This window comes from Euleptes europaea, chromosome 16 (genome assembly GCF_029931775.1).
Source record: "Euleptes europaea isolate rEulEur1 chromosome 16, rEulEur1.hap1, whole genome shotgun sequence".
NCBI lineage: Eukaryota > Metazoa > Chordata > Lepidosauria > Squamata > Sphaerodactylidae > Euleptes > Euleptes europaea.
Window position 1 is genome coordinate 43,091,015 of NC_079327.1, and position 25,118 is coordinate 43,116,132.

General features: G+C 40.1%; 1 protein-coding gene across 2 annotated transcripts in view; it reads left to right on the forward strand.

Annotated features, from left to right (window-relative positions):
* FRMPD4 (FERM and PDZ domain containing 4) overlaps positions 1-25,118 on the forward strand; it is a 292,186-nt gene that overhangs the window by 245,165 nt on the left and 21,903 nt on the right. For both annotated transcript variants that reach the window (XM_056862191.1, XM_056862193.1), the window contains exons 6-10: positions 4,405-4,509; positions 7,944-8,051; positions 11,307-11,438; positions 15,967-16,086; positions 19,211-19,347. In XM_056862191.1, coding sequence (XP_056718169.1) covers positions 4,405-4,509; positions 7,944-8,051; positions 11,307-11,438; positions 15,967-16,086; positions 19,211-19,347 — 602 coding nt within the window. The remainder of the gene's footprint in view (positions 1-4,404; positions 4,510-7,943; positions 8,052-11,306; positions 11,439-15,966; positions 16,087-19,210; positions 19,348-25,118) is intronic.

Genomic DNA, 25,118 nt, shown 5'->3' on the forward strand with positions numbered 1-25,118 from the left:
AGTCCACCCACTGTCTAAGGCAGGGCTTCTTAAACCTTTTCCACTTGTGACCCCTTTCTGCCTGAAAAGTTTTTACGCGACCCCAGGTATATAGGTATATAAAATAGGTATAGAAATCAAACATTTACTGATAATAAATCCTAAAGAAATTTATACTGTTGCCAATTTTTGGTGACCCCCACATTCAGTTACGCGACCCTATATGGGGTTGGACCCACAGTTTAAGAATCTTTGGTCTGAGGCACGTTCTGCTATAGTCTGGGCTCTGACTATTTCAGTGGCTGGTCCATGCCTCTGGAACAGCCACCTGAGAGAAGCGATAGGGGCCCCTACCCTCCTGCCTTTCCAGCAAGATTGCAAAACAGAGCTGTTCCAGAGAGGTTTGGGGCAGCCTGAACCTGGATGAAGGGGAAATGCTCTGCTGATTGGAGCATATGTTGTTTTAGTTTTGTTTGTGATGAGTTGTTTTAATATTTGTTTTATTAAATTGTTTACATCAGTTTTACACAATCGTTACCCATCTTGGCTCCTGGGATGCCTGGGAGAAAAGCAGGTATATAAATATTTTTGTTAAACAAATATGTCCCTATACCGTGTCTCTAATGAAATATCAGCTATAATAGGTATTCCCCAGCACTTAATACATTGGCCTGGCCTTGCATATGATGGTACTACAGTTGTGTTCTCTGTATCAGCCACCACAGGAGGGGACATGGCTCAGTGGTAGAGCATCTGCTTGGCATGCAGATGGTTCCAGGTTCAATCCCCGGCATCTCCAGTTAAAGGGTCTAGGCAAGCAGGTGATGTGAAAGACCTCTACCTGAGACCCTGGAGAGTCTCAGCTGGTCTGAGTAGACAATACTGACTTTGATGGACCAAGGGTCTGATTCAGCATAAGGCAGCTTCATGTGTTCATGTGTTCGTTAGGCATTTTCATGGTAGGTGAATATGAGACAGAAAAATAGAGCATATATTTTACTAAGAAATAGTTTGGACTTTTGATATTTCCTTCCTTTACTTGCTATTTAGTATTCAGGTTTTTTTTACTACAACTAATGGGAAAGTTGAACCAAAAAATAACTCTTAACAGTGCTCAGGGTCAGGGGACTTACCTCTGGGTTTTGCACAATAGTACTTAAAGTTCGCCTCTCAAAGGTTTCCTCATAGATAGGACTAATTTTAATTTAGGGGGATAAGTAAAACCTAATCTGATGGATTTGCATTTTGTATTTTAAATTAATGTATAAACATGAACTGTGGGTAGATAGACAAGTGACTAGGGTAGATAGACAAGTGAACCATTTGGATATTTGGATATTTACATGAAAATATGGAGACATTCACATGGAAATCACTGCCACCTCTCAGCTTGGGTTTAATTAACTAGTCTTATTTTGTTCCATGTCTGAGCGATGAAAATACAAAAAGTGGTTCTGCTGAAATAAAACTTGCTTACTTAAAATAAAAAAAAACCCAAAGCATTGTCCTTCATTGATTCTAGTTCCCAGATTCTGAGACTTTCAGTACAATCCTTTTTTGGGGTGAGAGGGGGGGAAATGCACTCAGGGAGCTAGTTGGCCTTCACTCTAGCGTATCTTCAAGTTACACCAGTATAAGGGCCGGTTACACTAGCACAGGCCCCCAGTACCGCTCTGTTGATCTTGGGCGCCAGCACATCCCCACCGCAGCCACCTGCCAGCACAACTTAGGCATAGGCCCCTGCACCGGTGTGGTTGTAGGCAGTTCTAGAGGCATGGCCAGAGTTAGTCAGCTCCCCAAGCCATTTCAGCCCAGTAATGTCCTTATCAGAGTCGGACGTTTACACCAACAAAAAGCACGGCATAGCCCATAGAAGCTCATGGTACTCAAAAATCAAGTGCCAGGAATTTCTCAACCTGGAGCTGGCAATCCTAATCAAGGAGAGAAGGAATCAGGTAAAGGGGAGCGTCTAGGAGGGCTTTCAGGAAAGCAAAAGAGGAAATAGTGGTGGAGGGGAAAATGAGAAGCCTCCTGCAAGTCCTTGCAGGTTCCCACTTTTTTTTAATTCCTAATGGCAGTCCTCAGCAAATTCGACATCAGCATTTGCACAATTGTAGAATTTTTTTTTTAAGGGAATGGATTTCCTATGTTGTCTTTTTTGAAGTTAGAACACAGAATTCATAGTTTTAGATTCCATTCAGTACAGATTCCCCATTTAATTTTCATTAGTATCCTATAGCCTACATTGCCTTTAAAGAAAGCTAGATGAATGGAGAACACATGGCATAATGGAAACTGCTTCCAATGGAAACAATGGAATCATGAAAGAAAAGTTATCATTTCACATGGGAAAACTGGCTGTAGTCATGCTCAGAAAAGCAAGGAGAAAATTACATTAAAAGTAGAAATGGCAGGGGTTACAATAATTTATGGAACAATTTGTCCCATCCTCAGTAAGGTGAAGAAAAATGATGCTGTCTCAGTAGGGATTCAGTGGACATGCTAACCCATTCTTTCTTTCACATATTCGTGTTCATCAGCCAATCTGCAGCATTCTCTGGTCATGCTCAGTAACAACCAATAAAAATAGCAACAATAAGACCAAGCTATCAATAAAACAGCAGCAATACAATTTAAAACATTTTAATTAAGCAGCAATAAAAAGAGATCATCAATAGCATAACATTAATTTTGCAGCAATTAAAGCCAAACCGGTAAATGAGGGAACAATACCAGTCATTCTTCATAAAAACTATGACAAAAACTTGAATGAATGAGAATGCAATCCTAGGCAGAATTACTCCAGATTATTGACTTTAGTACCCTCAGAGGATCCTGCCTATATTTCCATGGGTGCGATGATTTTTCCTGATACCCGTTCCCACAGGAGATCTGATTCCTACCGAGCTGTTCCTGGGGGTCCCCCCTCTCAGAGGGCATTTAAAGTGGCTGCAGAAATCTAGGCAGGATCCAGCCTGGACTATACACTTGTCTTTTATCTGGTAGCTGAAATTCAACAAAGAAGGTGCCAGTCATATGGCCGGAGGGAGAGTGTTTCCTGAGCAAGTTAATACCTAAAATAATAATAATAACCCTCTCATTGCCAGCCACCTCATTTCTATACACAGGAATGTGTTCAACAGAACTTCTAATTGTAATGTTCAGGCAGGTTGGTAGGAGAGAAGGCAAGACTTTATAACACTTGGGTGCCAGTCCAATTCAAATTTTAAAAACAAGCATTGGCACTTATTGGTTCTTGTAGGTTGTCCGGGCTGTGTGACCGTGGTCTTGGTATTTTCTTTCCTGACGTTTCGCCAGCAGCTGTGGCAGGCATCTTCAGAGGATTAACACTGAAGGACAGTGGCACTTAGTTTTGTAATTGAAAATGAATCACTGGCCAATGCATCTCCTTCAAAACTAGTGAGATACGTTTTTCTGCAGGCGTACCAGTTAGCAACCTATATATGAAATGTAACCACTTTTTTCAAGAAAATATCCAGGTGTCTGTTCTTGTATGCTGATTATTGCATAGCCTTTGTTGGTAATGACAGTAATTTGATTTCAGTGGTTTGTCTTCAGAGCTAGACTGCAAGAACTTAGCTTTCTTGTGCCTACTGTGTGTGCCTGTTCTGATACATGGTGCCTGTTTTTTTTCCATGACATGTAACATATGCTGGTGTGTGCCAATTACCAAAATATAATTTTAGCATTATTACAAAAGAGTAGTTATTCTAAAATAGAGGAACTAATCTGGAATATAACGAATATCCCACTAAGGGTTTATTTGACAGAGCCCTGTAAATTTAGGTTTCGATATATTTTGTTATGAGCCCAGGCTTAAACCAGTACAAAGAATAAATTTGCAGAAATATTGTTGTTCTCATTACCAAAAATAGGAATAAAAGCCTGGGAACCTGAAGACTTGCAAAGACTGTGTGTGTTTTAAAAAAAACGTGTCAGATCTCACATTTTAATAGTTCAGATTATCTAGAAGTGTTGAATGCGAATAAATGAAAGCTGTGGAAATTTGTGTATATGTACAGGACATGGCTTTGCCATTGCATTTCATGGAGTATTTATTGACTGAGCGATCCCTGATCTGGAGCCAGTCATACAAACACACATTTGACAGCATTAATTTAAAAAGCACTGCAAGGGATGACCAGTGACAATGAGAGCAGGTGATGTTTCATCAGTTTGAAAACTGAATGAATGAGTGACCCTTGTTGCATTCGACCAGCGTTTTTTAATATTCTGTACATCAAGGAAAAACTGTGGTTTGCTTTCATTCCCATTGCTTATCTAATAACACTTCAGAAAAGTCCTTTACAGATGAGAACAAATTATTATTCCTCATGAGAGCTGCTGAAGAGGTAGAGGGTTAAGTGTCAGCCATGTGACCTTTCTTCCTCCTTTTTCTCCTAGTCTCCTAAGTCGGCATTTATCAGTGCTGCAAAAAAGGCGAGATTGAAGTCCAACCCTGTCAAAGTGCGATTCTCAGAAGAGGTCATTATTAACGGCCAGGTTTCAGTGAGTGCCAAGACTTTGTTATCATTTTACTTCCCAGATTGGAAAAGGAATGTATTCAAAGTTGCTCTGTAAAGGGATAAAATAATACAATACAATTACTTTGGCATGTGCGAAGAACTTGTTTATTATAAACATGTTTACCAAACAATGCAACAATGCAAAGCTGTTCGTTATTTCAATGAAAATCAAGATTTCCAGGATTTGAAAGACTTACAGGGAGAAGTTTTTCTCCCTCTCCCATAATACTAGAACGCGAGGTCATCTGTTGAAGCTGGAGGGTGACAGATTCAAAACAGATAAAAGGAAGTATTTTTTCGCACAACGCATAGTTAAATTGTAGAACTCCCTGCCCCAGGATGTGGTGATGGCTGCCAGCTTGGAAGGCTTTAAGAGGGGAGTGGACATGTTCATAGAGGAAAGGGGTATTCATGGCTATTACTTAAAATGGATACTAGTTATGCTGCATACCTATTCTCTCTAGTATCAGAGGAGCATGCCTATTATTTTGGGTGCGGTGGAATACAGGCAGGATGGTGCTGCTGCAGTCGTCTTGTTTGTGGCTTCCTAGAGGCCCCTGGTTGGCCACTGTGTAAACAGCCTGCTGGACTTGATGGGCCTGGGTCTGATCCAGCAAGGCCTTTCTTATGTTCTTATATAGCACTAATGTGGCATAGTCCTCTTGTTCATCAGTAACATCTTAGATTACACGGAGTTTTTCTGCTTGAAAGCACGAGATCTTATTTGTCAGAGAAAGAACCTTCACTCTGACATATAAATTTATCATGAGAAGTGTGATTTTGAAAATGTAATATACAAGCTTTTCATGTGAACCTTGGTGCTGACCAAAAAACGAACAGACAGGCAACCCAGAATGTGAAATCTGAAATGATACCTTTATAGGAGAGGGCTGTACCATGTTATTAACTTAGTGCTGAATCATCTGTCATAAAGATCTATTGGCTGTTCAAAAGAGCTTTAAGGAAGAATGCTACACACAACACAGAGAAGCCAAAGCACCCTCTCCTGAAGGAGAAGATGAAACATAAAATGCAACTATGGCGTTTTTGGTCCTGATACATTTTCATAATTTAAAAACCCCTTTATTAAAACCAAGGCCACCATGAAATCTTTTGGTTAATAAAGTAAATAGTGTCTCAGCATAAATATTTCATAGGAATGATGTCCTAATACGAGAGCTGTTAATGCTTTCTTTTAAAAGGGTTCTTCATTACTGTAGTTTTGAATCTTGTTTCCTAGGGTTTGAGCTTCTGAATTCTGTATTTGCTCATTTCTAAGAAGAACAGGCATGCACTAATTAGATGGTTCTGTATAATTTATTTTTCCCTTTATTGCCCTTTCCATAAGCTAATCTCTGCGACATTTGCTCTCAGATGTTGATTTGTACTCATAATTTTCAAAAAGAAATACAACATAAGAAATGCCATGCTGGGTGATACCAGCAGTTCCTTCAGCTCAGCACTGGCTATTGATTGTAGCAAGCCTGGGAAGCTCAAGGAGGCGGGGGAAGAGAAGCCAGAACAACACGCAAAGAAGGAACAGAATATTTGTTTCCTCATTCCTTCTAAACCCATTAACAAATATTTTCTATTAATGCAAAACAAAAAATGCAACATTGTTACATTATGTAGAAGCAACAGCCCCAGACTTAGCTGGGGCTGTGTTGGCAGTCACGGGGTCGGGAGCAAGACAAGGGAGGTCATCTTCTCAGCTCTGAGCCGGCACCAAGGAGCCTGTTGGGAGAGCTCCTGGAGCAGTCCCTGGTGGGCCAATTGCTCCTCTGGGGGCTGGGTGGACCTGGAGCTCAGAGGCTTCCCTCTGGTCTGTAAAAACAAAACAAAAATGCAACATGGTTGCATTATGTAGAAGAGCCCATTGGAGAAGGACCCTGCATCTTGAATATAATTACTAGGATTTAGTGACTTCCTTCCACTATGTGAGGAGTCTTCCTGTGATGGATGCAACCCAAAGAGTGAAACTGCATTGTTAGGTGGCTCTTTGTTGCTGACTGAATAACCAGTGCTATGATTTTAATAGCAAAGGCTAAGGGACAAACCCTCCCTCTAGAAACCTAATGGGTGTTAGCCACTCTGAGCCCAGCTTTGGTCAGGATAGAGAGCGGGGTATAAGTCTAAATAAATAAGAGAGTCACACCCTTCTATAAGAGAAACACACCCTTCTACATCCATTGAAGTCAACTCTGCTTAGGATGGCAGTGCAAAATACCCCTTTGTGAATGGTAGTACCCCGCACAGCACAGCATAAAATACTGGGCTTGCTATAGAACTGAATATATGTTACATTATGTATGGGGAATGTACACACAGAAGAGAATGACACTGTACCAAATGACTCTCCACAACAGTTGATATATTGTTTAAAAGAGAGTACAGCCACTCAAACTGTAAATGCTTAATTTCTATCTGTGTAAAGAGGCACATTGAAAAGGCAGGGTTCCTGATAAAATGTATAGAACTCAGCTTCAGTCAGGAAGCTTGCCTTTTCAATGTTCATATAGATCATATAGCTAGAACCTACTCATGTACCCTCTGTAAAAGTGCACTCTCGGTCAGTTGTTACATTGCATGCACATTGGGTGGAGCCAGTGAGTGCAAATAGGCACTATCCTGCTCCACCTTTTACTCGTGTACAGATCTTTAGGTTTTTTATGGTGATGTTAATCACATTTATGTGTCAGCGCTTTCATTCTAAATATCTCCATGCCAACAACAGTTGTTGCCAGGATTGTGGGGCACTGTTTATTTTTAAATTTGAATCCTGCTCTATTCCAGCCAAAGCCGGGCTCAGAGCAGCTTACATCACGAAAACATCATTTCCATATTCCACATTACCTATTAGCGTACAAAAATATAATTGACAATTTAAACCATAATTCTATAAGATCTAAAATCCAACTAGCGCCCACTTCATTAACGCACAGATCAACAGCCAGCCTGGAGGGGAACGGTCAGGATCCCCAAATCAGATCAACCCAGATAAGGTGGAAGAAGGGGAAGTGGAGGGGAGGCCAGCTATGATGGAAACTGTTATTGCCCTCAACCATAGGCCTGGCAGAACATCTCAGTCTTACAGGCCCTGTGGATCACTGTCACGATCTAGTAGATTTTGTATCAGGATGATAATAATGTAACACTGACCTGCATCAGAGAATTGATGTGAAGGAAAATTTTAAGATAATTCGTAACATTGCCATTTGATTGAGTAAATAATAAGCAGTGACAGATACAGCACATTACTAAGATTAAAATGTAAGAATAGTTTTGCTTCATAGGATCTAGTATGCTGGATTTCCAGTATCAGCCAGTTCTACTGCTCTTTTCTTCAGTTCAGAGATTGAGGCTTATTTTATGCCTTTTAATATGGGGACTATAATCACATTTATTTCTCTTTAACAGGAAACAGTTAAGGATAATGCACTTCTTTTCATGCCAAATGTTCTGAAAGTATATCTTGAAAATGGGCAAACCAAATCTTTTCGCTTTGACTGCAGCACTTCAATAAAGGTAGGCTCACTGTTCAGCCCCTTTTAACATATGTCTCTCCTTAAGGCCTTAATAAAAATCAAGACCATGGGAAGCTTCCATCATATTTTATTAGCAAGGCCATTTTAAAAATTCACAATAAAAAATCTCATATGCAGGATCCAAAACCTGTCATGTAAGGTTCCCTCGTGGCCAGTTTTGCAAAGAGTGAATTGAAGACCTAATCAGATTTAACCTGTTTTTATGCTCATAAAATCTAATGTGATGTTAGGGATGCAAAAATAGAGGTGGTAATTGTAATGGCTGCAGCTTAATTAACATTACATGGACCTCACTAAGAAGTTCTGATTTGCTGCCAGAAGTCAGCATGGTTTGCCAGCAAAATGAAAAGCTAAGATTAAGGGATTGGTTTACTTATTGAAAAACCTGCAAAACTTCCAGTAATATGAGTGATGAATGTGTTTGTGTTATAATGTGTAATGATTTTTCTCCATTAGTAGTGTATTGCTTCCTTCAATCCTATAATATCACAGTCAAAGCATTCTGAATATCTGTGTGCAAACATGGTATAAGAAGACAGCAGAGACCGAATGACTGCTGTATCCATGCAGCAATTTTGGGTATAATCTGCTCCCCAAAAGATCATACAAGGATGAAAGTTCACACTGCATTCTGTAATGTGTTGTGGTTTAATTCTCCAGTTCTGTGATTTATCATGTGAAAGCTTGTGCACCAATGCAGTGGCATCTTGCACAAGGCAAGAGGTGCAGAGCTGCCCCCTTCATGCCGCTAACTTTAATGGGAAGCCCCACTGTTTAATTATTTTATTTGTAAATCTCGATCAGTGTGCATGATTTGGATATCGGTTTCTGTCCCCCAGGAAATGACGATTAAAAAATTAACATACGTGAAACAAAAAGGGGACAGGGAGTTGGAGGCGAAGACCAGCAAAGACATAGTCTGCATTTATTCCATGAGCTCCGGCTTAATTCTAGTCAGAGAAAGGGACTACGTCTCTACTGCTATAGTACCTGGATAACAGGAGGCTGCTGCACCAGGAGGAAACTGAGTCACCCTAGCCCTGAAATTGGACAGCAGGGGCCCATCAGTGGTCATGTCCCCTCCTAGTCATCTCCTCAAATATCCTTCTGTGAATTCCATTCAACTCTATTCAGTGAAAATGTTTTTAGGATTGTGCAGTCAAACACTGAAGTATGAATGCTTTGGTTTCAAGAGTGAACTGGCGGAACACTGTTGCAATTGTGCTAATGTTGGGAGTGTTGTACATTTTTCTCTGTTCAGTTGCCATTAGGCTCTGACTCCAATGTAACAAATATCTTTCATTTATCAACGTGCTTCAAAAACAAATTAGGCATATCAATAAGTATAGATTGTGCAGTGTGTAAAGGGCCATCAAGTTGCACCCGACTTACAGCGACCCCAGCAAGATAGTACAGCTAATGGAGACCACTCCATATTTTTTTGAATATATGGGTTTCTCTCTTGGCTCCACGCTATCGTTTCTTTTTTCCACCTTTCAAATCTCACGTTCACGGTTTCTAAAAGTTCCATTCCACTAATGGTGGAGACTTCCTCCAACACAAGGAGCATTCCACCAGTAGGACAAACAGCTTCATCCTGATCAAAATTCCTTCTGCCACTGGAAGGGGCCTTGCATAGGAGAATGGCTCTGCCATTACTATAACCAAATTATAAGCATCTCATTTCCTCCTCCTCACTATTTGCTCTTTCCCTTTCCTGAAAACCCCCACAGCATCTCCCCCTTTTCTTCTCCCTTCTCTCCTTCTAGGGTTGCCAACCTGGAGAACTCTTGGAATCACAATGGATCACCCAACTATAGAGATCAGTTCCACTTAGGGTTGTCAGCTCCAAGTTGGGAAATTCCTGGAGATTTGGGGGTGGAGCCTTTGGAGGGCGAGGTTTGGGGAGGGAAGCGACCACAGCAGAGTATAATGCCATAGAGTCAACCATCCAAAGCAGCCCTTTTCTCCATGGGAACTGGTCTCTGTCATCTGGGAAGCAGTTGTAATTGCAGTTGTTCTTCAGCCCCTACTTGGAGGTTGGCAAGCCTACTTCCCCTGGAGGAAATGGCTGCTCTGGATGGTGGAGTCTATGGACTGTGCCCTTCTGAGGTCCATCCCCTCCTCAAATCCTCCCCTCCCCAGGCTCCACCCACCAAATCTCCAGGTAATTCTCAACTTGGAGTTGGCAGCAGACTTTTAAAATGTCATTCCCTTTCAGCCACACAGCAGCTACAGGGAAAGTGACTCAGGTCTGGGGGACTCAGACCCATCTAGTTTGGCCCTAAGGCTGTAATTCTTGAATTTAGTGGGACTGACTTCTGCATAGGATTGAGTTACACATTGCACAGAACTCAATAGAATACATAAATTGTAACTAAAATCTATTGTTTTCAATGGGGCTGAGACACAACTGACTTTAGCTGTTTGGGGGCCATTATCTGGCAGAGAGTTTCAACAGCAGTAGAAGGCAAGGAAGAAAAGGCAGAGATGGTTCAAAAGTCTGGGGGATTGTGCGGCATGTTATAATGATGTAAGATATGGATTGAAAGTTACAAAAAGACTATAATGGAGGAAGATAAATAAATGAGAGAAAGGTCATTGGGAGGACCTTTAAAATAATGGTGGAAAATATGCTGATACTGATTATGTTTGATGTTAATTTAGGCTGTGATCCTGTAATTATTTGCTCACTCATCGATCCTGTTTACTTAATTGAATATCCATTGGCAGGACTAAATACTTAATGAGAAATATAGAACAAGTACAAAATTACCTTTTACAGTGCCACCCTAAGCAAAGTTACACCTATCTTCGCCCACTGACTTCAATCGCCTTAGAAGGGCATAATGCTACTTAAGATGGCACTGTTAGTAACTAACTGTATTTTCCTCCTGCTACACGTGTTGCCTAAGCTCCCTCCCCTTTTCTAAGTTGCTCAAGCAAATTAACCAGAGATCCATGTTTTTTAACCTCTCCGAACATGATTTTAGTAACAGCCCAAGCATGCTGGTGCCCACTCAAGGAGCTAAACGCCAGATGAGTTGGTGGTGTTTGTGTGTTTTCAGTTCCAAAAGCAAAATCCAAAGCCTGTTTTTCCATGAATTAAAAAAACCCTTAAAACATAACTTGGTGAAGGCATGACAGCTCACATGCAACGCATTTTCCCCCATTTTTGTAAAGCAACAAAACCAGTTTCCAGCTCTGTGTTTGTATCTTCCTTTGTGTTTTAAAGGATGTCATCTTAACACTTCAAGAAAAGCTCTCCATTAAGTGTATTGAACACTTTTCTCTGATGTTGGAGCAGAAGACTGAAGGGTCTGGAACCAAACTTCTCTTGCTACATGAACAAGAGACTCTAACTCAGGTTTGTGACCTAATTAAACTTAATACTGAGATCTGCCCTGCCGTCTATGTATTTTAGTGTGTGGATTTCTGGAGCCAGTACTGAGATTGGTCAAATGTGTTTTAGAACACAATTAGGAATGCGCTACTCAAACAAGATTAGTACCCAAAGAAGTTTATAACAAGAAGCTTTCTAATCAAGAGATTCAGATTACACACATCTGAGCAACTTTTGTAAATAACTTATTCAGATGAGATGAGATGAGCTGCTTTTTTATGTTTTTTATGAGCTGATTTTTTATGTGTTTAAAAACATGTACTCCACCCTTCCACATAGGTAGGCATCTGCAGAGCATACACAAAAATCAGCTTCCAGATTTTTAAAAAAGACTCCCAATGAACTATCAGTACTATTACACATTAAAAGCCCTCAATGTCAAGCAGCTTTAAATATAGGACCAAATACATGATAGACCTGAAATGAGTTGGGTCATGGGTAGGAGTGTGCATATTGGTATCCCAAAATAACCCTCCCCTCCCCCCGAAAAATACCTTTTCAGTATTTTTCAAGGCTTTTTAAACTGGTATTTAAAAAGGCGGCAATAAAGGGGCCGAAAAAGTGGATCCCGAATATTGCCAATTTTTTCAGCATTATTCAGGATCTGCTTTGGCCCTGCTGACATTTCCCCCCACACTCCCTCTCTCCCATCTTCCCTCCCCTTTTACTTACCTGCCTCTGACAGAAATCTAGCCCACGGCGCTTCTCTGGACTCCAGAGAAGCAGTGCAGGCTGGATTGCTCTCAGACTCCCCACCCCGGCTTCTTCAGGGTCCAGAGAAGCCCGACCGGGGTGGGGGTGGTATCTGATGGAAATCAAGCTTGCATGAATTCTCTGGACTCCAGAGAAGTGGTGCAGGATGGATTGCTTTCAGATCTCTCCCCTGGCTTTCTCTTCACCCTAGAAAAGGCCAGCAAGACAGTTCTGAAATATACAGGTTTTTCCAGTATTTTTCAGTATTTTTTTTGGGTTTATCAAACCCACTTTAAAAAAAATATATCCGGGTTTAATAAGCCCAAACATGAAAAATTCCAGAATTTTTTTTTTGCACAGCCCTAGTCATGGGTATGTGACTCAACTCTGTCAGATGTACATCAAAGAAACTGACTTTATACAACAGGCATTCACTCAACACTATGAGGGAGTGCTGCAAGGGAGGAGAGGAAGATTCAGGTTTTCTTCCTGTGCCATTTTTGGCAGTAGACATGGCAGCTGGGGGGGAGGGGCTTTTTGCTCCTTTTATCTGGTACAATGTTGGCCCTTATCAGAAAACAACCAGTGAGGGGACAGGTCAGGTGTGTTCTAACCAGGAAGTTCCATCATCTTGACATTGCTATAGAGAAGGTCCTATAGAGAAGTCTGATATATATTAATTTTTTACTCAATGAAGGCACTTCTGTCAATGGAACAGAATGTTCCTGCCTCCCCTCACACACATACATAAAGATCTGAAGGTTTTGGCAGTAGCAAAAGGTAGCCATCCCCTCTCTGGCTGTGATGAAATGCATTAATGACCTGCCATTTTATTGTGTAAGTGCATTCTGTAGCATCCACCACCTCCCCCATAAAAAAAACAGACAAGCCATGAAGGATGTGGGGGGGAGACATAACCATTGATTTCACAGATGGTAAGAACAGTGGCTTTGCAATGTAGAAACAGCGCTACAACATTGTTCAGATCTGACTCCTCAAAATAAAATTTTATTGGTGCTGAAAATGCCAGGTGGGGGAAGGGGAATTTTCCAGCAACTACATGGCAGTTCAACAAAATTCAGAGGAAGGAAGGAGCAAAGGAGGCATGTCCATTCAAACATGACGTGTAGTTTTCCTTTCTAATACAAGGAACTGTTTGTGCTGATAATATCTTGCAGAGGAAACACCACTTTTTGTACAGGTCTGAAATAAAACAAGGGTTTTTGAGAAAGGAATGGGCTATTTATGTTTTGCGCATGAATACAAAATGTCATGCTGTATTTGGAGAGGGGATTCCTTGGGCCAGTTGACTAAAATGTGTAAAATTCTTGATGTGGAAGCAGTCCTGGAAAGAATGATTAGTAAATAAAACATCAGCAACCCTATCCACTGCAATGGTACAATAAGGTACAGAAAAGGGGGTTTAGGGGTAGAAAGGGAACAAAATCCTAGTAAGATGTGAATCGCAAGATGGAAGCTCTCTTTTGTTGAATAGAGTCCATGATTACTGTGTCCTTGCTAATAAAGTTGGGTTACTTGAATTACGCACAGGTCTATATAAACTTCTGATATTTTGTGTTAAACTTAAGAATTTAGTAGTGATTATATTTACTTAAAATGTTTAATTATGCTGTCAATAGTGAACACTTACACTTCCCTTTACATTTTTTCTTTATGGTTTTTTACCTTGTTCCATATAAGACTCTGAATACACCCATCCATTTATGTGGTTTTCCTGCTGATAAACAAAAACACCATGCACTTAGGTGGACTGGTCAATGGCAGTATTTTTTGTAATGGATTCTTATGCAATGTAATTTCTTGATTGGAGATGCCAATGCTTAGCCAAAAACACATTGAACTGATTGAGTAGCCTGGTTTATCCTCAAATACCTACTCAGTGTTGATGCTGACAAACAGATTTCCACCATTGTTTCAGTACAAGTTCACATTCCACAAAAACATCTTGATAAAATGAGTGAGCTTTTAAAAATATCCTAGATGAGGAAATGCAACTAGTTAAAACTAAATATGGAGAAACTAAGGCAGAATGTTTTGTAGGATGAATTCGAAATTGGGTCTAATGACCCAGATTTTTTGGGAATCTGGATATTACCACTTGGGAATATCTGGGTTTACTTTAAAAAAAAAAAAAAAAAAAAGGTCCATTAGCCTCGAATCTGAATTTTACTGATTTTTTTTGGGGGGGGCACATCCCAGGTAAATAGATAAATCCCTAATGCCATCTGCAGACTGATTAGAATGCCAAATAAGCCTCTATGTGGATATATGCAAGTATAGCACCCTCCTGATGCTGCAACCTCTGTAAACCAAGTGGTAATGGAGGTGATTCCATGTAGAGGCAAGAAATGGGTTCATTAGACTCATCATCCAAAGCTCCTCAACCCATATCCTGCCCTGGTGCTGGCATAACATTAACACTATCAAAAAATCTGGCATAAGTAAAGTTCCAATGGAAGTGAAAAACAAAGCCCTCACATCTGCTTCCTGGCATGCCTAGACTGCCATGGACCAGATTAGTATACTGACTACATCCTCAACCAATCACAGCATTCCTAAGTAGTGTATAAACTCCAGACATATTTCAGATAAGAGAACACACAGCTTGGGATGGTACGTTTTGGACCAAATTTCATAGCCACTACCACCTTCTCGCTATGCCACCTCACCTCCCTGTCCACTTGCTGTTACCCAGACTGCCCACCCTTCAGAAGGCCCACCCACCTGCTCACTTGCCGGTCAGCCCACTCACCTGCAGCTCTACTGCATCAGCAAGCCTGGCTCACATGGTGGCTCCAGCAACTCTTTGTCTCTCTCCAGTCCCCTCCACCTCCTTTTCCCCTTACCAGTTGGCAGCAGCATCTTCTAGTGACTTCAGCTGATTTTCACTGTTTCAAGTATTAGATCTGCTTTGTTTAAGTTGTGATGTCTATACAAGCCCAGACCATACTTCTCCAATAAGAGGACTTTTAGAAAGCCTCAGTTTTTCTTTTAAAGATTGTGTACTTGTCTGCAAACTTGAGGTTTCTGCCAAGTGTGTAAAAATACCTCTTTTCTCTGGCCCTGGCCCTTATTTATGGATTTAAAGATCCTGGAGCCATTTTGACCACATGAATCTTCCTTATACTGAGTCACACCATGGGTCTATCAAAGCTGTGGTATCTATTGAGACTGGCAGCAGCTGTCCAGGATCATAGGTAGAGGTCTTTCACATCACCTGTTACTTGATCCTTTCAACTGGAGATGCCAAGGACTGGACGTGGGACTTTTTATATTCAAGGTACATGACCTGCTATTGACCCATAGCCCCACCTCAAAGACTCATTTGATTTCCTTTTTTTACAATCAAGCCAGTGTCATAGTTATTAAGATCTCATTTTATTAGCCATTAAAATATCAATTTGTAGTGAAAGAGGCTGGGGGCATCCATGCCACTCCATACCATTGCTGTGCCAGAGGAAATGGAAGCATCCTCAAATTTGTGTTTTATCATTCTGTGTAGGCCTGCCTCTGAATTGAAAGATAGGGTGAAAACAAAATAAATAAAACACTAGTTAAAAGAAGAGTAACCGTGACGAGGGATTTTGAAAATGGTGGAGAAGGATAGAGTATCATCTACCTGTATTTATCTACCTGTATTCTGAGGTCAATTCCTTCTTTTAAATTTCTTTTGAATTCAGTAGGCCCTTTGACCATTTTCAGGTTTGCGCACCACATTGGATCCTAATACAGAACTTGGGAGACTGCATGCTAAAATGTAAGTGTTCTGCTGTCCTAGGTGACCCAGAGGCCAAGCTCTCACAAGATGAGATGTCTCTTCAGAATAAGTTTTGTCCCCAAGGACCCCATTGATCTTCTACGAAGAGATGCAGTTGCCTTTGAATATCTATATGTACAGGTAGGTCTATATATTTATGCCAAATATGGACATTTGCAGATGATATAAAATAAACGTAAAAATAACATGTTGGTTTACACGATTGCTGGTAGTGATCCTGAAATACAAACACAGAGAATACTTGTTTTCTTCTTTATTGCATTTTTTATTTACCTTTCCTTCAAGGACAAAAATGACACACATATCCCATCCACCTGTTATCCCCACATCAGCTCTGTGAGGGTAGACTATGCTCTGACAGAGCGAATAGCTCAGAAACATCCAGTGAGCTTCATCAGTGAGCAGTCAGGTGTACCTAATCCAATCACTCTGGCATTACACTTACTGCTATGGCACAGGTTCCAGCTTCCCAGCAGTTCTGTAATGTGTGTGTTAAGTGCCATCAAGTCAATTCCGTCTTACAGCAACTCTATAAATTAGTGTCCTCCAAAATGTCCTATTGTTAACAGCCTTGCTCACATCTTACAAACTGAGGGCCATGGCTTCCTTTATTGAGTAAATTCATCTCATGTTGGGTCTTCCTCTTCCTGCTCCTGTCAATTTTTCCTAGCATTATTGTATTTTCCAGGAACTCTTGTCTTCTCATAATGTGATCAAAGTTAGCTCCTGCATGGCTTCCCTTCCTAGTCTCAATCTCCTTCTGATTTCTTGGTTGCAGTTTTGGTTGACAACGGAGCCAAGGAATAGAAAATCTTGAAAAATTTCAATTTCTTCATTGTCACCCTTAAAATTGTAATTCTCCAGTAGTCATTACTTTTGTCTTCTTGATGTTCAGCTGTAATCCTGCTTTGGCACTTTCTCCTTTAACCTTCAGCAGTAGTAATTTCAAGTCTTCACTATTTTCTGCCAGTAATGGGGTGTCATCTGCAATCTCAAATTGTTGATGTTCCTTCCCGCAATTTTCACTCCACCTTCATCTCAATCTAATCTAACTTTCCTAATTATATGTTCTGCATATAGTTGGAAGAGATAGTGAGATCAAATGCATTCTTGTTGACACCTTTGACAACTGGAAACCACTCTGTATTCTGTCCTAGCTGTAGCCTCTTGTCCGGAGTATAGGTTGTGCATCAAAACAATCAGATGCTGAGGCACACCCATTTTTTAAAAACCACCCATAGCTTTTCATGATCCACATAGTCTAATACTTTGCTGTAATCTATGAGACAAGCTGATTTTCTTCTGAAATTCTCTCATATGCTCTAATAACCAACATAAATTTTCAATATGATCTCTAGTGCCTTGTCAGAATCCAGATTGGGCATATGGCATTTCTCGTTTCATGTATGGTAACAGTCTGTGTTGTTAAGTTTGAGCATCACTTTACTTATTTGAGAAATTAATGCAATGGTCCAATAGTTGCTTCAGTATTTGACGTGTTTGGGCCATTGTTTTGTTTTCCATATTTGTTGGCATATTCTTGTCAAGATTTTGATAGGCACTGTTTCTGTGGCTTGGATTAGCTCTGTTGATATCCCATCTACTCCTGGTGATTTGTTTCTCCCAATTGCTCTCAGTGCAGCTTTCACTTCACTTTCTAAAACTGTAGGTTCTTCTTCAAAAGGTTCTCTGGAAGGAATCTGTCATCCTTTCGTCTCTTCTGTATAATTATTTGTTGTATTCCCAACTTTTCTTTATTTTGTCCTGTTCAGTTAATATATTTCTGTGTTGATATTTCATCATGCCTAACTGCACCTTAACTTCCCCTTTGAGTTCTTGGATCTTGTGGAACAGATCTCTTGTTCTTCCTTTTTTTGTTCTCTTCTGTTTCTTTACACTGGTTATTATAATAGTTCTCTTTGGCTCTATGTGCAAGTCGCAGGAATGCTGCATTGAGACTTTTGATTCTGTCACCTTTTATTTTTTTCTTCTTGTCTATCTTTGGACTTTTCTTTTGTATTCATTCACATCGACTTTTGGACTTTCCTTTTGCATTCATTCACATCAACAACTGAATGTCCTTTTGGCTTTAGTGCAGTTGCATCATTAAGAATAATGCTACTCTTAGTTGTGCTTAGCTCTTCCCCAGTAGCTGATTGAGTGCCATCTGACTTCAATCCAGTATCTTCCAGCACTATATCTTTTTTGTCTTGTTTTTGATTGTCTCATCATAGGGTTTTCAAGGTAAGAGTTGGTCAGAAGTGGTTTATCATTGTCTTCTTCTGCACCGTACTAACCAGGGTTGGATGAAGTGGCGCTGTCTACGAAAGACCCTCTGCCAGTGTCACCTTCTACTACTGCTGCTGCCCAGTAGCTACCCTTCAAGGATTCTTCCACCCTCATCACCATTGGAACTGTCCTTTCTGTTCTGCTGATGTGGTCATTGATCCCTGAAGGGCATGGCTGCATCTTCATCTGGTGTCTCATCTGTGACCATTCTGCCTTGAGTGACTCTGCTAGGAGTTTAGACTCCTGACAGATTTTAGACCCCCTTATGGTATTACGCTGAGCTTCACTGACACACACAACCCCCCTCACCATGTTAAGGTGTGCATCCAAGAGGAGGAGTCCTGTAATAGGAAAATAAGAAGAGTCATATTTGGAGTGCTTACTGCCCTTCACCTTCTTTCATCTTCCTCTTGCCTCATCTATTCTGCTAGAATCTCTTTCTTAGCTGTGAAATGAGAAAGGTTAAAAGAGAGCCATGCTAGTTTGCAAGTAAAGCATTACAGTATTCAGGGCCCTAGCAAATTAGTGGGCTGAAGCCAAGGGAGAGATTGGTGGAACCAGTATCACTGGAACCATTAACGGTAGAGGAAGAGTGACTTAGAGAGTCAGACTTCTATTCACGATTTCTCTAGTTCTACCCTTTAATGCTTAACCTTCTGAGATTCCCCGTCATATGAAAAAATAACAAAAATCCACAGTATTCTGATTTTTGGGGAGTGTTAATTTGAGATTACCAATCCCAAATTTAATATTATATATCAACATTTTTTGTGGGACTTTGTTAGTATTTCTCATTCAGAGGCCTTCAAATGTTCGTGAATGGCTCATCTGGCAGTCATAGTTCTTGTTAATTATAAACTTGTCTTTTAGAGTTGAATTAGTCATAATGCGGTGGTTATATTTAAAATCTGAGATTTTTTTGAGTTTGATGTGCCCTCTACTGGTTCTTTGGCAGAGCTGCAATGATGTGGTTCAGGAGAGGTTTGGACCTGAACTCAAATACGATATTGCACTGCGACTGGCCGCATTGCAAATGTACATCGCAACTGTGACCACAAAACATACTCAGAAAATCTCCCTCAAATATATAGAGTAAGTATAAGATGTATATTTCAGGAGTATAAGGAGTGACTCGATTGGAATAGCTCAATTGGTCTGGCCGTCCAAGTTGTATCAGAAATTGACCCAACTTTTTTGGCCTGTAATAACAAACCCTGCTGCTGTAAAGAACCTTAACTTTAATGGTAGTATTGTAGTAAGTAAAGTTCAACCATATGTCCATGTGTTTTGATAGGATAGTCTGTTCAATTTAATCCAGCACTATCTTCTGTTTTAACATATCACTGGAGCTAATCCAACGAAATCACTTCTTATTTATTGTTTAATCTACCTCTGGTGTTAAAAGGACACCATTCAGTAGCAGCAGCAACTGTGTACCAACTCGGTGCTGAGGTACCCACCTCAGTCCCTCTCTCCACCTCATGATTCCCTCTCCTAAGGATACCAGGGCTGCTTCCACAGGGATTTCCCCCTGTTTCAGCCACCCAACTCATGCACTTTTTTCAGTTTCCACATGACATTGTTTTGCATTTATGCCCCAGCCATTGGCAGCCCATTTTTTTCTCTAAAAGAAATGCCTTTTTTAGAATGGGGAGGGGGAAATTTCCCCCAGCATGGCATTGCTGGGGCGTTCTTTTCAATGTGTCTGGAATGAAAGGTATGTCTTCGGTTCCAATGAAAATGAACACCTCCTCCCCCTTCCTCCACCTATCCATTAATTTTTTAGATTTTTTTTTTTTAAGATCTCTGTCAGCTCCACCAACACGTTACAGCTGCAGGGGGAAGTGGAGGTTGTATTTAGGCTTTTTAAAATATGCTGTTGTGGGAGGGGGTGGGCCAAGATGGCACTGGCAGTGTAGTTGTTCTCTGCCACACCCTCTGATAAATGTGGTAAAACTGCCTTTTAAATTGTGTTTATTGTTTAGACCCTGATTTGATAAGAAATTGATAAGAAGTAGTTTTAGGAAGCCTGTTCTTCCCACTTTCAAGCAGGTTTTTTGCTCTCAGCTGGTTTATCTGGCTGTTTTAGCTGCTATCTTGGTCTGGCTGCCTCCCGTGAGTTTTCTCCAGGCAACAAAACAAGATAATTTGTGACAGCTGTGAGAGATCTTGCCGGCTTTCTTTTTGGTATATCCTCTCGGAGTCTTTGGACTTACTTTCTAGCACCTTGCAGTTTATAGTTATTGTTATCCATTACCAACTATGGGAAAGAAAAAGTGTACAAGGACCTATTTGGATACATGTTCTCCAACTAATTATACTAAGCAGCTTCATATTGATGACCTTCTTGTAATGAAAGAAACAGTAAGTGGATTATCTGATTCTTCGTCTCTCATTGGATGCAAAGCTGTGGAGCATGAGTCCGTGTCTCACTCTTTTCCAGAAGGTCATTCATTGGATCTGCAAGAGGTTTCCAGGGGGGATAAACCAGGCAGCCTCCCCCAATTTGGATGGGAATACTCCTGGTACTAAGGAACACCTTGGAGACTCTTGCAAGGATTTTTTTAATTAAAATTCATAGGTGACCATTTCCTTCTTACTAGAGAAACTGTGGTGGCTGTCTATCAGCAGCTTAACTATATCTCAAGTAAACTCGACAAGGTCACCCATGATGTCACCGTCCTTAGTAAGAGCTCTGCAGTTTCTCTCCTTCCCACTTCTATGACTGGAACCGAATGCATAAATAACATAGATGATACCTGTAATTCTTTGGCTACAGTAATGGGTAATGGACAAACTGTTTTTCCAGGAATAAGAGAAAATGACCTGAGAAAGCCCTTAGAAAGATCAATGTGTACACTACAGAGTAATCAAATCACCTTGTTTGTCAGCTGAGTAAAGGATGGTGGGTTAACCAAAGAATTATTCTTTGTTTACTGAGTCATCTGCTATGGGTGGATGTCACTCTCTTGTCCAAGACATCTTTGCAGAATTTACAGTCCTTTAACCTCTTCCTTCAAAAAAAGGGAACAGAAAGGACTCAAACACTACTATCCTCTCCAGGCCCTGAGGCCAGATTCTACAAATACCCTTGAAATGACAATAAAACAGATGCTTCATCAAGAACTCATTGATTTGACCACCTTGCTTCAACCAAGTGTGTTGCCCCAAAGAGTTGGCCCAGTGCCCAAGGAAACACTTTAGATGGCAAGCCCCCTATGCACAACTTCTCTTCAAAGTTACAGAGCCTTTGTTATTTACTAACATGGAAAGTGATATAGCTGAACTATCTAGTGATTCTAAGTGATAATTGTCCATCATTGTTCACAGATGATTTGATGGCTTGTCCAGGCCTCTTGAGACTGGAATCCTATATATCTGCATTTTAAAGTCAGGGCATAGTAGTTATCTCCTCCACTATAGCAGATGAAGTACTTATAGATCCCTCAACAGAGATAAATTAAACACTGGACCCAGTCAAATATGGAGACAAGAATTTTTGCCAAACATGATGATGAATCCCTTTTAGTCCCCCTTTTACCAAAAGTTACATTATTGAACATTTCTGTGTCCAATCGAGTAGTGGATGAGTGTGTGTTTTTTTAGGAAGAAAGAGATAAGAATTGAATCCAGTGCTAATTTCAGAAAGCTGACAATTCTAAGTTGCAACATAGCTAGATGGAAAAGGATCATTTCTGATCATGGATTTTTTTCTCCTTTTTGAATAACTCTGATTGTATTACGGTAAAAAAAATCCTGACTTTCTAACTCCTCTGACTTAGGTAGATATAAGTGTTGTCATCTTCCCGTAAAAATGTTTTAAGAGGTATCCACAGGTGGGATTAAGTTGTTTTGTATCCAACAAAATTGGTAAACAGTCTGTTCTCCCCTCCTGCCTTTTTAATCTAGCAATGGGAGTCAAGATCTTGATTAATTTGAGAATAATTCTGTTGGTCAATATTTATCATCTTCCTAGAACCACCAAGGAGGATTATTTATTAGATCCAGCAAAGTAGATATACAAAAGGTATCTTGGTAGTGAGCAGTGACTTCAATGCCAGAATTGGATCAAATTATGGTGACCTACTTTGTTCTAAACTCTGGAATGATAGCTTTTTTACTGTGATCCCACGCCAGGCACTTGGCAGTAGAAAGACAAGGGTATTAATAATAAAGGGGTCAGATTGATAAATTTGACCTCTAAATTATCACCATTAATTATTAATAGGAATTGCATCGATCCCTTTGGATATTTTATTTTTGTTACATCACAGGGATCAAATGTGATTGACTACCTGTTAATTGATAATTCTCACTTTTCCAAAGTGCTTGAGTTAAGGTGTGTGATCATGGAGTAAATTACCATCAACCTATTTCCATCAAGATAAATATTGGAACTGAATTGGAGCTGGATATCGATCAGCCCAAGCTCAAGACACTTCCACCTAGGCAAAGATGCAACGAGAGTTTAGCAGAGGCTGCTGAACAATATTTAATTCCACAGAACCCCTTCATTTAAAGGAAAGAGTTGTCAAAGCTCAAGACTGTCAATCAGCATTGTCAAGTATGACTATACTTATTAATCTGTTTGAGTCTGGTTTTTTTAGCAGCTTGCCAGTTAGACAATCTAATATCTCTCAAAGTCATAATAAAAGCTAGTTCAATTCTAACTGTAGGAATGCCGAAAATCGGGTTAAGAATAAGTTATAGGCTCTTCAGACAGAAAATTCAGATGCTGCAAGAAACCTACTTCTATGGTCTAAATAGGAGTATAAGAATATGCTGAAGAAGAAAATGGGATAGGTCATGGAATCTCTTTGAAATAATATAATAATGGCTGCAGAGGGAAAATACTTCTCTGTGGCATTTAATTATTCCAATATTGAAACCAAGGGGTACAATTCAGCCACTATATCAACATCTACTTGGGAAAACGATTTCAATAATCTATATAAGAAACCCAAAAAGGAATCAGACTTGGCCTTTGATATTTATCTCCAGCAGCTTCCATGCTGGAAACCCATAACTCATTGGGAAGTAGTTGAACTGATTAACGAGTTGAAAACAGGGAAACCCCAGGCCTTGATGTTCTCCCTTCTGAACTTTTGAAAATGAACTCCTTGTGGTGGGCTTCAGTGCTGGCATCTCTATTTATGTTGATCAATCAGGAAGGAATGAAAACCAGATTCATGCAAAATCTTGTTCATTGCATTGATTTATTAAAAAGGGGATAAAACAGATTCATATAACTACTGATTGGTCAGTCTTTGGACAATGACTAGCAAACTATATGCAAGTTTCCTGCAAAAAGAACCCTGCTTCAATGGATGGACAATGAGAAAGTTATAGGTGATGAGCAAGTGGGCTTTAGAAGAGAGTGTTCCTGTATGGATTGTTTTGCGCTGGCTGCACTATTAAATAAATATTCTGTAGATACGCCGGGCTCTTTGTATGCAGCATTAATTGAATTAAGAGCTGCTTTTGTCGCAGTCTCTCAATCACATTTATGGAACAAGCTTTATGCTGCCCATTTGCCTACTAGACTGCTGAAATTAATTACGAACCTTTATTCTGAGAATTTGTTGTATATTAAACTAGATAATTTGGGCTCTGTATCTAACTGAATTTCTGTCCAGAGATGAGTGCAGCAGATTTGTGTACTTGCTCCACATTTGTTTAACCCATTCTTGAAGGATTTTTTGCCTAATTTACAGGATATTCTCTTCCATGTGCTTTGTTTGGAAGGTTGTTCAGTTCCTGCCTTATTATATGCAGATCTAGTACTGCTTTCTAGGTCTCACTTTGGCCTGAAGAGAGCTATAAAAGTTGTTATGACCTACTGCAGTAACAAACTTCAAGAGATCAATTATGACAAATCTAAAATTATGATTTTTGCATAATCTAAAAAGTCTCCAATCAAAAGGTATACACGTGGTTAATTAATTTAGATATTTGCGGGGTCATCTTCAGGTTAGATTTATCATGGTCTAAGCATATTTAGCATGTTAAAAATAAAATTGAACTGTCATTGTTAGCACTTCAGAAATTCTTTTTTATCCAAGGTGCTCAGTTTATACCAGCACTGTTGAAAGCATATATTTTACGCTTCAATATAGCCCTGCAATATAACAATATGGTGCTCAGATCTGGTTCTCAGGTCCAGCTGAATTACTTGGCGAGCTTCAGAGTTCTTTTTTTCAAAAAATCCTTGCCTTACCTCCACATATAGCATCTTTAGTTGTGTGCTTGGAACTGGGTCTTCCAAAAATTTCTACTTTGATTTGGAAAGCCATAACCAATTTTTAAATATAGGTTGCTTAATGCTAAGAACCAGTGCTTACTCGATTGGCAGCTCGAGAGCGCTGTTGGTCCTGGTGGATTAAAATTACAGATTCTAAAATTGCACAACTGGCTCCTTTGAGGTCTTTGACCTCTTTGGTAGTGAAGGAAAGAGTGTTAATTATTAAGAAGCTTTTTAAACGAGACTGGAACCTGTTAATCCAAGATGCCAGATGGAAATGTTCCCTACTCCATCTGGGAATCAAATACTTTTTAAACAAGACTGGAACCTGTTAATCCAAGATGCCAGATGGAAATGTTCCCCACTCCATCTGGGAATCAAATACTTACCAGAATTTGAATTCCCATCCTCCCTTTATATGCTGATAATACCTAAATTAAGATGGCCGTATGTTTGCACACTGTAATGCGCTACCTACAGCACAGATGAAGGGTGTGTTAAAGGGATTCCTCCAGAACAACATTTTTGTGATTGCTCCCTGTCAATGGCTGATTTGTTACTGCATGTTTTCTTTAATTGTTCTGAACACACTGTTGCCAGGGAGAAATTTCTTGCGAAATGA